The following is a 19348-nucleotide window of genomic DNA, read 5'->3' as shown; positions in this document are numbered from 1 at the left end:
GAGGACTCGACCCGTATGGAGGCGGTGCAGCTAAAGTTGCCAAGTGCACCGTTGTTTTTTTCCAACCAGAATTAAAATGCCTTGAGACAGATTAGCGCTCATTGACAGTAAATGTGCGGTCGAGAATTTATCCCTTGAAATGCAAAACTGTCAATTTTTCGCATGAAACGTGGATTCTTTTTTCACTCAAAATGTTCAGTGATGCACGACGTTGAGAGTAATGTTAAATGTTGTTGGCAGTGCTGAACGTGACAGCTGGCCTACTAGATTAGTGATGACCGTTTGACGCTGAGTTGGAAATAACTGGCTCAGGTTTCCAGCGCTGGATTGACTATTGCTAAAAAGAAAAGGTAGCAAATTATTTTTATTTTCATCAATATTCTTTATCTTGCGTAAAAATTCCAACATTCAATGACTGCCAAGCAGCAAAACTGGATCAGTAACATGTATCGAGGGAACATAGTGCGATACTTATAATGTAGTTCGGTGATCTAGATAGACCAGAAGAGATTATAGCTTATAGATAATAGTGTTTGGACCATCACCCATCCACCGACCTTTGACCCAAGCTTTACAGAAATGCAATACTGAAGATGTACCAAGATGCATTGTTTGGGGATTGACATGTCTGTGTGGGTGATATTTTATCCATTCCATATCCAGATCACACATTTCTACATTTACTAAGTCATGATGGGTTTTAATTTACAAACCTGCGTCATCGTAGATGTTTGTAGCTTCCTCTTGCTGAACCTCATTCTCACGCGTTGTTTCAGAATACTGCATGTTCAGTCTTGTGTATAATATCATAATAACCAGTAAGGATGCCTATGTCCAAACAGAATCCCGGAAAAATAGTAAGATTTTTCAAAAGTTAAACATGGCTCATTATGAATACTTTTATTTTCGTGTTCATAGTGATGAATCTATTTTTCGTTAATGTAATGTCATACAGTGAAGAAAGACTCTGTGGAGACTTGACTCAATTCCAAATGATGAGCAAAAAAATGAGCAGGATTAAAACAAGTCATTCAAAACTCACTTTATTCCTTTGCTAACATAAAGTGTATGGTGTATTTATGGGATAGCCATTCGCACTAGCCGGTTAGCAAATGGTTAGCCAGAATCAGTTTGTCTTATGTTAAAGGTATACTAAGAGTTTGTAGAATTTCAGGATTTTTGATGCGTGTCCTTGTGATTATGTATTGTTATCACTATTAAGGCAAATAGACGTTTCAAGTTAATTATTGGTAATTTAATGAAAACCCTAATAATGCACAGACAATATGTCAGATTCACACATGACAACACTGACAGGACATTGGTCATAGGTCACCCTTTGATGTGCATGTTAGGTGAAAAATGCCTGCACAATGAATTAATGATATGTTGTTTCAGAAAATTATGATTGGAGCCGAGTATGCCCAGTTCACCTCCTACATTCCGAGTGAGAACATGGTGTCGGATCCTGACAAGAAGTTCCTGCCGTCCTATCTTCTGCCTACATTTCATGTCCCTCAGCCATGGACAAGCAGGACAAACAGAGCGGGCTTTGAGGAGGATTTCATCATTGTGGCCGAATTTTCAGAAATAGAGGGCCCCAAACCAGTGGTATGTAACCATGGTAACACTATATATTCTACCATGAATTTGAAATTTACACGATTCTGATTAGTCAATCAGAGGCTATTAAATCACAAAAAAAAACCTCTGGTTGAAACAGCTGGTGTGATGGCCGCATCACCACGGAAACTAATATTCATAGAATAGTACTATTTTCAGTCATTGTCGGTAGGCATATTTTAATAATTATATCTACACTTACAGGCTACAAAATGCACAGATGCGGTTACTACAATTTTCAAAGGATGTGTGGCAATACATTTCGTGCAGAAAACATGACAGATATCTACAAAGGGAATGTATTTACGTTTTGGAGACAACAGAGAGCTTAGAATTTTGGCGCGTTTCTATATACGACAGTGACGTCATATCTTTTGCGTCACAATGACCGATATGACGTCATAATGGTGACGTGCGATGTAGAGCGAAAGCCTTGCAAAGCTTGCTTTGTTTTCTTTACGGATGCCCACCTCATGTTAGCTTACCAAGTTGCCGTGCTTATATGCTTCCAATGCCTGTCATATGTTCGAGTGAAGTATTACGGTGTAAACAAACTGCTTGAGTATATACAGCACCATTTTTTTGGTTATTGATCTGAATAAATTTTATCTATCATCTAAGTTGGTGAATGTTATTTCGCCAAGGCAAGATAATAATTTTAAGAAAGTGTTTGCCCTTACTTATAATGAGGATTACAGTGCGTGACCCATTTGTTTGGGTGGTGACCATGGTGATGCTGGTACGAGGGGTGTTCATTAAAGATTTCCCCTAAACCACTTAGGGTTATCATATTTGGTTGAAATTTCACATGTGTAATGATACATGTATCTATGGGTTATGTCTGAATTTGCAGCACCGAACTATTAATCTTACCACTTTTACAGGTGTTATGATCATTTTTGAAGGGAAACATTTCACAGATGATGAAACACTGATTTCTGAAGTCAAGTCCTGATTTGAGACGCAAAATGAGGGCTTTTCCAAGCGAGGTCTCCATAGTTGCATAACACGATGGGAGAAGTGTGTAACTCTTGGTGGTTCCTATGTGGAGAAAGACTAATACCTATGCCAAGTTTCATTCCACTAGGTCCATCGGAAGTGGGTCAGGGGAAATCTTTAATGAACACCCATCGTATGTGTTCAGGTGAAATGTTTTTAGAAGCTGGAAACTTTATTCAAGTATTTTTCAACATAAGGTAAAGAAGGAAGAAATGCATAGTGTGAGATGGGATAATGTATGTATGTATGTATGTATGTATGTATGTATGTATGTATGTATGTATGTATGTATGTATGTATGTATGTATGTATGTATGTATGTATGTATGTATGTATGTATGTAATTTAAATTTACAATACTATCATAGCAAATCTGAAGGACAATCACTGCAAATTCCACCATATGTAATTATGCGAATATATTAGATAATGAATCACAATGTTTTTTTGACAGATGCTGATACCCAAAAACGGTGGAGGAAACTTTGACCAAAACACTTTTTCTGTGAAAATCATGGCGGTTGACCACCAAACGAACTCTGTGTAAGTATCATCATGACCATAGCCATGTACACAGCGGTAGAAACAAACAGTTTCAGTCCACTAGTCCTTATAATGATAGCATATAGCAAAACCTTTAAAAATGTCAAAATTCTACTAGTCCTTACTATACCTTTACTATTGGGCAGTTTGGCAAGGACTACAGGACTAGTGCCAATTTCTAACCCTGGTACACCACTAAAAAGGGAAAATACACCCAAGTGGTTTTGTTTTCAAAGCATTAAATGTTCGGTGCATTCTGCATGGTCGAGGACAATAAGAATAAGATGGATACAAGAAGCAATCTTTCTGGTAGAATTTATTGCCATTTCAAATCGAAGATCATTACTTTTGACAAAAAATAACTGACAAAGAACAGGAATAAGAATACTGGTGATGATTCATTTTGGCTTATCCTGAATTATTAATCTTTATTTTGTTTGAGTTTGAGAGTATCTTGCAATTGTGTGCATATACAAGCAGACGGCACTCTCCTCTCTTTGCTTGTGAAAACAGAAGCAAGTGATAATGGTAAGGTGTGAATAGGGTTTTTGATGTTTTTTATTCACCAGTTAGTCTGTTGAAAAGTTAGTATGACCAGTATTTTTTGTTACTGTCCATCGGAAACTCCGGCATTGACTTGTAATCTCTCTTTCTCTCTCTCTCTTTCAGAGGATTCAGCATTTCCGAGGATACACAGGTTGTTATATCAGAAGACAGGGATGGAGTCTACAGCTTTGTAAGTGTCTTCAACTGGGAGTTGCAAAACATGTTAGAACACTTCAGATGCTCTCAAAAGTTATCATTAGGACAGTTATTGAAAGGATAGAATATTTCATGAAAAACTTACAGACAATCATGGAATGGAATATCTGTCGAGTAAGGTCGAGGGACATGTTCAACGGCCGCATCATACCAAAAGATGTTAAAAGATGGTACTTGTAGTTACCCTGTCTGGCGCTCGGCATTAAGGGGGTAAAACAAGGACTGGTAGGCTCGGAGTCGGTACACTGTGTCTGAGTGGGGTATTCATGTTAAACTGCAGCATGGTATCTCAGTGGGCTAGCACTATGAATAGGCATCAGACTGGACTAGCACAAGCAGCCATATACACATACGTGCATGCAAGTCACTATATAAATGCAATAATATTGGACGCAACGTTAAACCCAATTTCACCTCACCTCACATGTTTAACCTCCATTCACAAAGAACAGATAATAAACGATGGACAATATGCAAGAATGAATAATTCGTAATTCTTAGTGAAATTTATCATTATCGAAAACTATATGCCCCTATATCTTTTACCTGGTGGTAATATACATGACAAGGGACATCTTCATCATTTTCTTGTTGCAGGCAGATAACCCATATAAAATGACCAACATTCTCAGTGAAATTTATTGAAAATTATTTGGCCCAATTTTAACCATTGGGTAAACATGGTAATATATATCATATTCAATAATGATGTTTTTATATGTCTTTCTTACAATTACTTGCGAATATGACATTTAAACGACATGTTTAAGGTTTACTAGGTTTATGCAGTTTAATTTTCCTTTTGTTTCAGGTTCACCATTTTGTATTGTATGACAATGAAGCTCGTGGCTTTGTACGTCCTTTCTGTATGGCCTATGTCACCAGTGAGAGAAGGTAGCGTCTCCCCAAAACAGTTCCATTTATCTCTGATACTCCTTTACCATACCTCTTGGCATGAAGATCAGACAACCCATCTAAGTTTCATCATGTGAATCCTGAGCGAAGTTTGACTGGCCTTTCTCAATAAAGGATGTTAACATTCATCAGTCAATCAGATGAAATTAGCTTAATTAATTTTCCACATCAGTTTTGAAATTTTAATTTTAACAAAAGAACACCAAGACAGAACAGAGATAATTCTTCAATGGTACCCTCTTTGGGGTTTAGCTGCCAAAGCGCTCAGAAATGCAGGGTGTGTAAAATATCAACAACAATACAATGCTATGGACTTTATTACACAATGTATTACATTTGGAACTGTCCGTTTAACTTTAATTTTCAGTATACAGAAAGCAGAAGTGCTTGTCTGAATGCTTCTTGTACTCGTACCTAGAATTTAGAAACCTCCATGCTCAATCGCCAATTAGAAAGCTCACCTGACATGACTGCCTATGGATGGTTTGTTAGATCATCATGCACAGGGATATCATATCGGAGTAAAAGATCTAATTTTTATGAGATTGCCTCAAACGTTTACACTTATAATTGGCCCAATTCCATTCAAATCATAGAACGATTACATTGTTGTGCATTCAAGCATAGTAACAACCCAAAATCTAAATGCTTGGAGGAGTCTGTTACTAAATATTGCCAGATGCTGAAGTAAGCATATATTATGACATCTTTATTGACAGAAAATTTGCATTCACTGCCTTTAAAAATACAAATCTTCACAGGTATCAAGTTTGTGATTTTGTTTCTGTTTATTGCCGTGATATCAAAAGCTAAACATTGCAATGGTTTACTCATGGACAAGGGGAGATAATGTTGTGTTTTCAATGCTTTTTTGTGTGTGCATTACCTCCCTTTACAGCTTGTTATGTCAAGAGAACAGACAAGAAATATCAGAAAGGCATGGCATCTACTGATTGTATGTAACAAGGGAAGGTCCCAGATTAAAATATATTCCTTCATATATCATTTTTCACATTGATGGGTGAAACCTCTACTCTGCTGAATATTAGGCACTTTATTTATCCTTTTAATCCATCGATTTCAGGAAAATTATGACTTTCTATGAAGAGCTTTCGGCACAGTTCAGAAAGGTGAGAGTCATGTTTTATATTTTTCACGTGATAGTACCTGGGTAGTCATGGTAGTTAAAGTTTCTTCCCCCTTGCAAGTCACTAAGGCTTCAAAAAAATAAAAGAAATGGTTCTCAGGCAATGGCTTTTGCAAAAAAAGTATGGGCTGGCTGACTTTTTTTTGGTTGTTCAAACTAGTATGTAACCTAATAAACAGTTGTGTACAATCAACCTGGGAAAGGGCCTCCCTACATAAATGTATTCCTTGATATTTTGTTTGTTTGTTGTTTAATGCCGCACTCGGCAATATTCCATCTGTATGACGTCGGTCTGTAAATAATAAAAACCAGACAATCCAGTGATTGGCATCCTCAGCGTCAATCCACACAATTGGGATACGATGACATGCATCAACCTTGTCAGCGAGCCTGACCACCCGATCCCGTTAGTCGCCTCTTGCGACAAGCATAGTTGTCTTTTATGGCAAGCATGGGTTGCAGAAGACCTACCGTGAATCTTCATGTGTGGACTACCAGTGTGTGTATAATATACACATACAATGAACTTATGATTTGATTTTACAATGTGAAACCTTATCTTGAGCACCTAACACCGGAAGACGCATGATAACACTGTCTGGCTATAAAAGTGTTTATTGTGTATCTGGACTTACGTTTGTAATCTATTGTGTTACCTTTCTCCAAGATTTCATTCATTTCTGTTTACATTAATTTTGGTGAAATCTTGTATGATCTGATCTGCAAATCACATCAACTCATCGTGAACTCACCTTGAAAGGAACATTAGTTGTAAGAGATACAGTCTTCGGTATTCCTATCAATTCCTATGAAATTTCTTTCCATGTTTGATATTGGCCATGACATTTTTTTAACTAAATGAAAAACTAAAACTAAATCACCCATAGACCTGATAGATCGGGGAGAAAATGTCTGAACAGCTGATTGCTATTTTAGTCTTATTTTGCGAGACATAGTCACCATATACACCATAACACAAGATACGCAGTAAAGCAGTGCGCATGTAAAGGGAGGTAACTGCATGTTCTATTGATCTTGGTACTAAGATGGTTGTAGCTCCCTTACATTAACAGTTGTTTGAGGTAGGGCTGAGACGAGTCCAAATTTACTGCCCGGGTACCCACACCCCTAATACCCGACCCTACCCGGGTACCCGCTGTCTGATTGTGAATGACAGTAGCCCTGGCGAACTGTATTTAGATACACATATGAAACAATCTGGTCATGCATACACCGAAGTTGACTGAAGTTTAATCTTTGTTAAAAAATGTTTAAGTCAGAAGGAATGCGTTCATAGTCATGAAGAAATGCGAACATTTGACTTAAACATGTTGTGTAACCATGTAGTTATATTGTTTCATGACAAAAATTCAATGTATCACGTGACTAACAATGGGTCCGGGTAGTCCTGTAGGCACCCGGGTCCTACTCAGTACCCACCCGATCCAAGTAGCCGAGTTACCCGTCCTAGTCCTAGTTTGAGGCGCCGCTCTTCACTGTGCAGAGTTGCGTCCCTTGGGCATGCCAGGAACCTATGATTGCGTGTTTGATTCCCGGCTCTCCCCAGTTGTTTCTAGGTTTGTCAGCACCCTACTCGTGCTTGTGGGTTTCACCAAAGTGGTAAACATCAGATACCTGAATCACTTCTGGCTTTAACACCATAATATAACTGGAATATTGTTCAAAGTGGTGTTAAACCAAACTCACTCACTTTCTTGCCGCAATGGATGTTATATTTTACCGGGATTTATCAACTAAATGCCCTAGGCAGGCATATTTTAGAGAAAAGTGTGTGATTTTGTCAATATTGAATTGTTTTACTGTTTATATTTTTGTAAAATTCTGAGGAAATGGGGATTTATTGTGTTTTAAATTGGAATTATTTACTGTAATTTGCTGCGTGGGGCAAAATATCGGCCTCTGAGCAGTTCCAGATTAATCCCTGTTTCAACAAATGAACCTGCATATTTTGATCACTGCAGCCTATGGACTAGTCACGGTTAAGGCCACATACTGGTAGCATTACATAGTACTACACTGTATTCTCAATTGTAGGTAGCTCGCTTTCTGAAGTACGGAAATAGAATGGTCTTTGTCCGTGACCTTGACCGATACCTCAGTGACCTGGATTTTACAAAAGGTAATGTTGTGTATTTATCCTTTAAATTATGATTGTTAAATATGATGTAGCTTGATAAAGAACCTTGTACTTGTTGTATGTTACATGATAAAGAAAATCCTATGTACCTTGATAAAGGACCTTGTACATGTTGTATGTTCCCTGATAAAGAAAATCCTATGTACCTTGATAAAGGACCTTGTACATGTTGTATGTTCCCTGATAAAGAACATCCTATGTACCTTGATAAAGAACATCCTATGTACCTTGATAAAGAACATCCTATGTACCTTGATAAAGGACCTTGTACATGTTGTATGTTCCCTGATAAAGAACATCCTATGTACCTTGATAAAGAACATCCTATGTACCTTGATAAAGAACATCCTAAGTACCTTGATAAAGGACCTTGTATGTACCATGATAAAGGACCTTGTATGTACCATGATAAAGGACTTTCTGTATGTGTCATGATAAAGTTTGTTGGTTTGTTGTTTATTGTTGCACATAACAATATTCCAGCTATATGATGACGGTATGTAAATTATTGAGCCTGGACCCGACAATCCAGTGGTTGACATCATGAGCATCAATCCACGCAATTGGAATACGATGACATGCTTCAGCCAAGTAATTGAGCCTGACCACCCACCCTATCCTGTTAGTCACCTCATACGACAACCATACTCGTCTTTCACAGCAAGCATGGGTTGCTGAAGACCTATTCCACCCCAGGTCTTCACGGGTACATACATGGTACTGTATATCTTTTGCATTGATAATGAATGTATGAGATCATCCTTTGTACAGGGCAGTTGAGGATGAAGAAAATACCACATCCAGAATCTGAGTCTGGGGAGGAAGAGAGGCGTCATGCAGAGGAAGAAACGTACCGAGACCTACAGAACATTCGAGCGTCAATGGACGAGGTGAAGGAAATCCTCACAACGCTCCGGCCCCTACTGGTGAGAAAGTTGTTTGTTTTTCAAATACTACTGTAAAGTAAAAGATGGACCATAAGTACTATAGCTACCATTTTTGTCTTACAAGTGCCACCTGGGGGCACAGGTGGCCCAGGCGTCTAAGGCGCCGCGATTTGCTGTGCTGAGTTGCGTCCCATGGGCACGCCAGAAACCTATGATTGTGGGTTCTAATCCCATTTTGCCCCGGTTATGTTTCTAGGTTTGTCAGCACCATACCCGTGCTCGTAGGTTTAACCGTCTAAGATCTCATCACTTCGGACTTTCCACCCACGTTAAGCTGACACGCCGCGATATAACTGGAATACTGTTAAAAGCGCATTAAACCCAACTCACTCACTCACTCACACAAGTGCCACCTCCTCCTTGTTTTACCTAGTTTATTCTTTATGCTTCATTTCAATAAAGAAATCATCCAAACTAAAAGCAGGAATGAATAATCAACATGTTATGTCCAAAAAGAACACTTGTCTTATTGTTTCGAACATGCTGACATCATTTTCATTGTCATTGTCAAATCTTTTAACTTTCATTTGATCATTTTTAACTGACCAATTTTTTGTTTGTGGCCTTTGTTCCCTTGCCTCGACCTGCTATGGCTAATTGTGAGAGGGACACATTCTGTGATTCTATAACATTCATGGTACGACAGTGCTGCAGCCATACTAGCAGCCTGCAGGAATCAAGCCAAACATACCAACATTATTTCAGAAACAAAGCGCCAACTGTAAGAATTGTGGATGTGTGTTTTCACAGCACACTGTAGCTGTCTCCAGAGCAATGTTTGACAGTTTATCCAAATGCCAGAAATGTTTACTCCTAACACCACACTCAATACAGTCAATGTATGGAGCTTCCCATTTCAATGAGAATAACACCAGGGGTATTGTGATACTCTTTACACCACACTCAATACAGCCTATGTATGGAGCTTCCCATCACAATAAGAATAACACCAGGGGTATTGTGATACATGTACTCCTAACACCACACTCAATACAGTCGATGTATGGAGCTTCCCATCACAATGGGAATAACACCAGGGGTATTGTGATACTCCTTACACCACACTCAATACAGTCTATGAATGGAGCTTCCCATCACAATGAGAATAACACCAGGGGTATTGTGATACATGTACTCCTAACACCACACTCAATACAGTCTATGTATGGAGCTTCCCATCACAATGAGAATAACATCAGGGGTATTGTGATACATGTACTCCTAACACCACACTCAATGCAGTCGATGTATGGAGCTTCCCATCATAAAGGGAATAACACCAGGGGTATTGTGATACTCCTTACACCACATTCAATACATCGATGTATGGATAACACCAGGGGTACATGATACATGATACATGATACATGATACTTGTACTCCTTACACCACACTCAGTACAGTCGATGTAGGGAGCTAATGTTTGCAGTTTCTCTTGTGAAACAGTCATAATGTGAATATCAGACATTGACCTCCCACATTTTGTCACAGTTTCAGCTCATTACACACCCATTTCAAACAAACAATGGCTGCAGCACTTGTGACAGCATGAGCTAGTCTTTCCTCACAGATTGCATATAAACCCCTTGCTGTCTTACTAGCTCTTGCAAAAATTTGCTTTAGCTAATAATGCATCTATTTCAGCATTTAAATGTGTCAGAAAATCAAAGCAGACAATATTACATACCCTCTATCTTTGTCCAGCATGCCTATATTGTTTGTCTTCTTGCTGAGAATTAATGTATCTTGTGCGTATATTTCATTGCAGAATGGTTCACCTTACCGAGTTAGTACACGCTCTTTATGTGTCTGTCTAACAACAAGTATAATCTTCTATTATTCTATATTCAGTCAGGGGTTAAAAATTAACTTTGTCAATGTTTAGATTTTGTCATCAATATATTGCCCATTCACATTATCATTTAAATTTCAAATTTGATGTTGACTTCCATACATCGATAACTTTTTAACCCCTGATTCTGTCATAACCATACATGTCCTAAAGAACAAAAGTACATTCTACCATGACAGTTTAGAATCCTGCATTCTGATTGGTCTCCCAGCTTTATCACAATTACTAGAACGACCATGATTTTGCTGACAAGTGCATTTCTGCCAAAGAAGATATTTATTTAGATTTTTTTTTTTTCGAGAACCTGCATCCAAGGCAATTTCAAATACTGATCTTTCTTCATAATTATAATGTGTTTTGATTCCTAGACTAATGTGAGTGGTTCAATATTATTAGTCGGAAAGTTCAATGAACAACGACTGAGTATATTCTCAAATTCAGTAACATATCACAGCTTGGCAGCAATAACTAGATGCCACATTATTCATTACTTTCTGTTATTACAAAAGTTTTGATGTCATTTTGCTTTTTGAGGTAAATGTTATTTAGGTAAATGTTCGGTTCCAAATAAAATTTACAGGTGTTGCACAAGGAGATGCGTCAAGCTTGTTTTGAAATTTGCAGTCATCTCACTGTAGAATCAATACCTATTAGTTTTTGTTTGGAATCAAACACTTAATCATTAAATGTTATCATTAAACAGTCTGGGTTTGATCTAGGACGTTATAATTGTTGCCAAAAACATCCTATAATGTTCCGATATCATGCATATAGTTCTTCTGATGGGTTAACATTTATGGATTGATATGGAAGCTATCAAGGTCTTTATATGCACTCTTTTGTGTGAAAAGGTTTAATTCAGAAGTATGAAATGGAAATTTGATACCTTATTTTAACCAATCAGAATCAAGCATTCAATGTCATGGTAGAATTACCTTGATTATAATTTGAAACCTCTAAAATGAAAAGTTTCCCAAGTGTATTCAACTTCATTTTCTCTGCAACGTTCCTTGAGTTAATCCTTCAAAATGTTCTCTCTGTTCACATGATACGCTCGTATCATGATCATCTCCATATGCATGTTGCCTAGCAACCCTGCCTTTTCATACCTGCACAATAATTCTACCAAAATGAAAATACAATTTGCACAATAAGCTTTCATGAACAATGATGAAATCTACAGGTATTATGTACATGATGTATTGCGTGTCCTCCTCCATCCTTGTGTTACATGTATGCATTGGAAACTCCGTATCTAAATTATCATTTTCTCAGAATTCATGATTTCATGTCTTTAAGGGTAGTGATTATCGTTATGTTTACAGTTTAACTTTTTAATGACCCCCAGTTTGGATCTTAGTGTTAAAACAATTCAATGTTGTTACAGACAAATAGAGGATTCTGCTGGATCCAGTGTTTGAAATAAGTTTAATACCCAACAAGACAGTCGGGCAGGTGACCGATAAGTGTTGCCTGCTCATCTTCAAAGCTACCTGCCCACCTTAAGACATTATATTTATTGAAAACTCGCAAAAACAAAAAGTAAGCGACAAATCTTGTCTTGATTCATTTAAAATAATGCAAACACTTACTTGGGAATCTACAAGGAACTATATTAAAACTGTAGTCTTAAAATGATCTGATGGACAGTCAGAGGAAAATTTCAAGTTACCAGCCACGGTAGGGGTGGTCCGGCAGTTATTTCGGACACTTGCAGGCGGTCAGGCAGTTATTTCGGACACTGGCAGGTGGCAGGTGGTCAGGCAGTTATTTCGGACACTGGCAGGTGGTCAGGCAGTTATTTCGGACACTGGCAGGTGGTCAGGCAGTTATTTCGGACACTGGCAGGTGGCAGGTGGTCAGGCAGTTATTTCAGACACTTGCAGGTGGTCAGACAGTTATTTCAGACACTTGCAGGTGGTCAGACAGTTATTTCAGACACTTGCAGGTGGTCAGACAGTTATTTCGGACACTGACAGGTGGTCAGACAGTTATTTCGGACACTGGCAGGTGGTCAGGCAGTTATTTCGGACACTGGCAGGTGGTCGGGCAGTTATTTCGGAAACTGGCAGGCGGTCGGGCAGTTATTTAGGACACTGGCAGGTGGTCAGGCAGTTATTTCGGACACTGGCAGGCGGTCAGGCAGTTATTTCGGACACTGGCAGGCCGTCAGGCAGTTATTTCGGACACTGGCAGGTGGTCAGACAGTTAATTCGGGCACTGGCAGGCGGTCAGGCAGTTATTTCGGACACTGGTAGGAGGTCAGGCAGTTATTTAGGACACTGGCAGGCGGTCAGGCAGTTATTTGGGACACTGGCAGGCGGTCAGACAGTTATTTGGGACACTGGCAGGCGGTCAGACAGTTATTTTGGACACTGGCAGGTGGTCAGGCAGTTATTTAGGACACTGGCAGGTGGTCAGGCAGTTATTTCGGACACTGGCAGGCGGTCAGGCAGTTATTTAGGACATTGGCAGGCGGTCAGGCAGTTATTTTGGACACTGGCAGGCGGTCAGGCAGTTATTTCGGACACTGGCAGGCGGTCAGACAGTTATTTCGGACACTGGCAGGCGGTCAGGCAGTTATTTCGGACACTGGCAGGTGGTCAGGCAGTTATTTCGGACACTGGCAGGCGGTCAGGCAGTTATTTAGGACACTGGCAGGCGGTCAGGCAGTTATTTCTGACACTGGCAGGCAGTCAGGCAGTTATTTCGGACACTGGCAGGCGGTCAGGCAGTTATTTTGGACACTGGCAGGCGGTCAGGCAGTTATTTCGGACACTGGCAGGTGGTCAGACAGTTATTTCGGACACTGGCAGGCGGTCAGACAGTTATTTCGGACACTGGCAGGCGGTCAGGCAGTTATTTCGGACACTGGCAGGTGGTCAGGCAGTTATTTCGGACACTGGCAGAATCCCAGTACCTCATGCTTGTCATCAGGGCTAACGAATGGTTAGGTTTGATTTCTGTTTAACCCCTCACTCAGCAATAATCAAGCTCAATGATGGTGGCCTGTAAGTAATAAGTCTAGACCAGACAATCCAGTGACTGATATTGTGAGCAACAACTCACAACCAAATCGCCGAACCTGATGACCTGATCCAGTTTGTTGTCTCTTTAGGTTGCTAGGGACATGTCCTATCTTGGAATCATGAATGTGTTTAGGATAAGTTGGTTACAGTGTGTGACTTCTTTGTCACCTCCCTGAATACTGCATCTTCCCGAGGCAAGGTATTTAACTGACTATAAAAGTATAGTTTCCACCCTTGCTGAACTAGGCTGGAATTTCCAGGCTCAATCGTAGCACCACCAGTGGCTTTTACGAGTTATCTCCCTACTATGTCTCCTCCTCATGACCAATCAGATTCCATCTCTCATCCCTTGCATTTGCTTCAAACTAAATGGCGGCGCCCACTCAAGACGATCTGATCGATTATCAAGAACTATATTGTAATAAAACAGTTCTTACGCTGCAAAGTGCATCAATTCACTTGAGCACCTTGATTAAAAACATGAAACAATTTGCAACATATCTCTTGAAGCCCATTTGGCGGTACACATGCTTTGCAAAGTCTGTAGTTGACCGAAATTTGGCGATTTTGATTGGACTATACATAAACTCGTTATTCCAGCCAAAATGTAACTCTAGAATTCCAGCCTAGTTCGGCAAGGGTGGAAAGTGGACTTTTATAGTCAGTTAACTCCCTTGCCTAGGGAAGATGCAAATACTGCAGTGTAAGGCTACTTTCACTCACTCACTCCCTCCCAAGGGGCAAGATTTACTCACAGCATATGACTACAACTGACTCTCAGTGTGATTATGGTGATGCTCATTTCTCTGATGTGATTGCCGACAGCAGGTTTGACAAATATGCTGGACCACAAATACCAGTCATTTTCAGGAATAGTACATTTTTATGATCTTACTGCCTAGGGGAATATATCAAAATAGATATCTGTCTCCATATTTTATGAAACTTTTCACTTCAGTCACCAGCGTCAGCTATGAATCTTCGAACATGACAACTATTGCAGGAAGTGACAATGTGTTGGTTGCAAAGTTCTGTAACAGTTGTCAATATGTGTTAATACTGATGTGTCTGTTTGATAATCATGATAATGGATATGGTAATTATTTTGGAATAACATCCAAAGGTTTATTCAAGATAACACTGCATTTTTTTCTAATGCACTTTGTTTGTTACACACTGTGTGTGTATGTGTGTGTTTGTTACATACTGTGTGTGTTGTGTGTTTCGGGTGAAGGTTAGAATAGAAATAGCTAGATGTGTGATATATATAAATGAATGTTTTACCTAGAAATATGTTTGTCTGACCCCTCTGAGTTGAAAGATATGTGAAGGTTCGAAGTCAAAGACTTGTCAAGTGAAACCATTTATTCATGTTAATTCTGTCCATGGACATCATCTCTAAATGTGATGTCATATAAATGAATAATCATCTGTAAATGTGATATGCAGAATGGACCCTTGAAGATCCGGGGTAGAATAGCAACCCATGCATGCTGTACAAGGCGACTAACAGGATCGGGTGGTCAGACTCGCTGACTTGGTTGATGCATGTCATTGTATCCCGATTGCGTGGATCGATGCTCATAATGTCTATAACTGGACTGTCTGGTCTAGACTCGATTATATACAGATCTCCGTCATATAGCTGGAATATTACTGAGTGCGGCGTTAAACAACAAACAAACAAACAAACGAACAGTAAATTTCGGCATCTTCTTAACTATGTTTGATAGTTTTTCTGTTCAAATTTTGTCAGAATGTCGTTTGTTTATTGCAGAATGACCGCCGAGTTGAATGTCGGTTTCAAACACTGGAAGACCGTGCTTATCACCAGAAGTTAAAAGCTGAGACAACCAATGTGGACACACTAAGTTTGGAGGAGAACTTCTTCTCGGAGGGAAAAGCCAGTGCTACTTTCAGATGTAAGCATGTGACTTTAAAGACTCATTATCAATTTGGACTAGGTGTCACATGATGGTCCTTGTAAACACATTGTCCGTGATTGAAATTCAAGGTTGCAACTGATCCCCAGCAGGGACATGGGTGGTCCGGTCGTCTAAGACGCTGCATTCCGCTGTGCAGAGTTGTGTCCCTTGGGAACCACTTCAGGCTTCCCTCCCACATAGAACTTAGACGCGGCGATATCAGTGGAATACTGTTCAAAGCGGCGTTAAGCACTCACTCACTCACTCACCATGGTCAGATTTGGTGATTGCCTGTCTTTGTGTGGCAATATTCCATCAAGATCATGTTTGAAATATCAGAAATGGGCTTCACTTATCAAATCAGGCCTACATCGTGACAAGTGTGAGCATTAACTACTGTGCCACAGTCTGTCAGTGTCTAGGGTTTGGGTCTCACCCCATACAGGTTCTGAAATATGTGGTGTCTCATTAGGCAAGTGGCTTTGTTACAAATTTGACTTTGTTAACATTCTAGTGCCTAACAAACTGCTTTTGGTGTATCCTTCTCAGGGAGCTGAGAATGCAGTTTGATTTCACAATGGTCTGATGATAGGGCTGTTAAAATGTCTTGCACTTCAAGCAGCTTTGGATGTATAATTCTCAGGGAGCTGAGAATGCAGTTTGATTGCACAATGATCTGATGATAGGGCTGTTAAAATGTCATGCACTTCAAGCAGCTTGGTGTGTATACTTCTCAGGGAGCTGAGAATGCAGTTAGATTGTACAATGGTCTGATGATAGGGCTGTTAATGTCATACACTTCAAGCATGACCTATTGAGCAAGCCATTCTCAGTAACCATGGTAGCGGTGCAGGCCAATCTGTTCACAGATTTTTTAATCATTTGTTTCAAGGTGGATCCTTCAATGGTGCAGCAGACACGACGTTGTCATTATTCCAGGGGCACCGCACCTACACTGTAAGTAGCTTAGAAATAATCTCCTGGGTGCTGTTGTACAACGCAATCTTAGCGCTAAGGTGAATGTAACTCCCATACCTTATAACAGACTTACGACAGTCGTAGTGCTAAGGTTGTTTTGTACAGCGGCACCCTGGTTCACAGACACTCACATGGATTTAATACAACAACAGATAATGTTATCACACACAGGTGTAGGTTGACAATCAAAAGGAAATACAGTCAAGTGTTTATTTAAAGCATTAATTGTTTATTGTAAAGCAAGTTTATTTCTACAGCGGTTGTAATATGCAGCTATCAGGCGATTCGTCTTGCATCAAAACACTGGCTGTGAACTCGCAGGCAGATGACCACTGTGTCGGATTAACGAGACTGATTAATGAGTGATTTCGGTAATTCGTTGCAAATTAGGTGTGTCGTAGTCGGAGTGCGAGACTGTCCGATTAACAGGTCTAAATAGCACTGATTTAATCAGTTCCCATCATTAGTGTCGGATAAAGCCGATTGTTGGATTAATGAGACTTGACTGTACAATGGGTCAAGTAAATGGTAGTAGCAGTAAGTAATAAGCCCTATTATTTATGATTGTGAACTCACAAGTGTCCAGAATTTTGTCATTGTTGAATGACTTGAAAAAGGCCTGTCTCTTTTCTTGAATCAAGAATAGTGATGGCAGCTGGCAGGAAATCAGAGTTTCCAAATAGTTACAGTCCACATTTAGCAAGTAGATTAGAAACAAGTCTAGAATCGCCCTTTTGTCACTTGTACATTAGTACCGTCAGCATTATAGAAACTAGAAACTAGAAACTTCCAGAATAATCAAGCCTGCCATGTGCTGTGTTAAGGATAAAACCTGGCTCCTGGTTGAAAATATAAAAGCCTCAAGAAGAGGAAAACCCAAGCTTTTCATGAGTTCAAGATTTTACTATTTCCAGTCCAGCATGGTGGAGTAACAAGCTGTCTGTCAGCTCTGACTTCGGACGAAAAGCCTTGTCACCGCACACAACATCATGCCCACCTTATATGGAGCAGCCTGAATACTTTAGTGCAAGGTTTCAAGTGTATAAATATGAGGTTTCAAATCGGCAGTTAGACTACCTCGTATTTCAGACCATTGTAGGTTTATATCCATTCCGCCATGACGACAAGAGCACTTTGAAAACCCGTACCCGTCCCAGCCCTACTCTCTAGGAACACATACTTACACATGGGCAAATAGGTCAGTGATCTTAGAACATTCCTAAAAGGGGACACAGGTCATGACAAACGTAAAAAATAGTACTCAAGGTCAAGATTACTCAATTACATTCTTGATTATTTCAAAATATTGGTTACAAAATACATCATTTTTAAAAAAAATGATTTACGTCTGTGAAGTTGCACTCCATGACTTCTGCTTACTGAGGTTAAACATTGATTATAGCCGAAGATTGTTCCTCCGAACAGAAGAAAGAAGTTTGACAGCGCACTGAGGGGTCTCCATGAGTTGTGTTCCTGGGGAGCGAAGGAGGGGCTGAAGAAACTCAGATGCATCCAGGAGGTAATAAAACTCCAAGAGTACTTTCTGTTAATTCCATGCACTATTTGCATAAAAATGGTATGCAGTTTGGTGAATTTTTTTCAATATAAACAAAATGCACATTTTTACAATTTTTACTTTTTGAATCATGTAATGAAAAATGAATCGGGGTCTGGCTCTGTTGGTTGTGTGTGTGTGTGTTAGATTATCAGTGATAGACCACTGACACTGATGTTGAACAACCTGTTCACAGACACATAAAATGAGGACAAGTCTTTGGCCTATTGGCACTCCCAGCAAATTACCTAGTCTTTCAAACACACTGCCTACTTCAACGTTATTTTATAAATGATTACCCAAGTAGGTCCTTGTGTTTTTATGTAACCCCTGGAGACCTGGATTTAAATAGGTCCTCAGCATTCTAGTGTTTGTAGGGAGAGGCTACTGAGTTGGATCTGGTGGTCTGAAATTCAGGTGGTTTTTTTATCCCCCTGGTTTGAAAAGGGGGTATATAGCGATCAGCATGTCCATCCTTCCGTCTGCCGTCCATTTTCCATTTCCAGAGCAGAACTCCAAACCCGTTGAATAATTCTAGATGAAACTGGTGCCTTCGGATGATTTCAGATTTTTAAAATATTTCTTTGTTGTTTTCATGACGACACGTTGGACTTATACTTAAAATGAGGGTAGTGCTTGTTTCCTGAGCAGAACTCCCAAACCGTTGAATATTTCTAGATGAAACTTGCTATGCAGATCAGTCTAGTGGAGAACTGGTACCTTAGGTGATTTGGAATATTGAAAAATACTGAGAAGCATAATTTTATTCTACGCTGAACTGAAGGTCTCCAATGGCGTTGAACCAAAAGTGGGGTATAAGTAGCCAAACTCCATTTCCGAGTCATCTCCTGATGACTCTTGTATAAGATTAGTCCAGAGGGCTAGTGGAAGCCTGATCTCGCTGGTCCTCAGAGT

The 19348-nt window shown here is 39.7% G+C and overlaps 1 protein-coding gene across 2 annotated transcripts in view; it reads left to right on the top strand.

Annotated features, from left to right (window-relative positions):
- The first annotated feature begins 14 nt into the window (after nt 1-14).
- LOC124143836 (guanine nucleotide exchange protein SMCR8-like) overlaps nt 15-19348 on the top strand; it is a 53765-nt gene continuing 34431 nt past the window's right edge. Inside the window, exons 1-12 of one of the 2 annotated variants that reach the window (XM_046512951.2) lie at nt 15-350; nt 1399-1611; nt 3077-3165; nt 3835-3901; nt 4739-4821; nt 5927-5972; nt 8045-8129; nt 8919-9073; nt 10863-10880; nt 15753-15897; nt 16793-16857; nt 18281-18397. In XM_046512951.2, coding sequence (XP_046368907.2) covers nt 1405-1611; nt 3077-3165; nt 3835-3901; nt 4739-4821; nt 5927-5972; nt 8045-8129; nt 8919-9073; nt 10863-10880; nt 15753-15897; nt 16793-16857; nt 18281-18397 — 1077 coding nt within the window. In that variant the 5' untranslated portion in view covers nt 15-350; nt 1399-1404. The remainder of the gene's footprint in view (nt 351-1398; nt 1612-3076; nt 3166-3834; nt 3902-4738; nt 4822-5926; nt 5973-8044; nt 8130-8918; nt 9074-10862; nt 10881-15752; nt 15898-16792; nt 16858-18280; nt 18398-19348) is intronic. The other variant, XM_046512952.2, reaches the window with a different exon arrangement.

Source organism: Haliotis rufescens, unplaced genomic scaffold (genome assembly GCF_023055435.1).
Source record: "Haliotis rufescens isolate VD_foot unplaced genomic scaffold, xgHalRufe1.0.p SCAF_5, whole genome shotgun sequence".
In the NCBI taxonomy this organism is placed as follows: domain Eukaryota; kingdom Metazoa; phylum Mollusca; class Gastropoda; order Lepetellida; family Haliotidae; genus Haliotis; species Haliotis rufescens.
The sequence above is the reverse complement of the archived record's forward strand: the minus strand, read 5'-3'. Positions and strand labels throughout refer to the sequence as shown.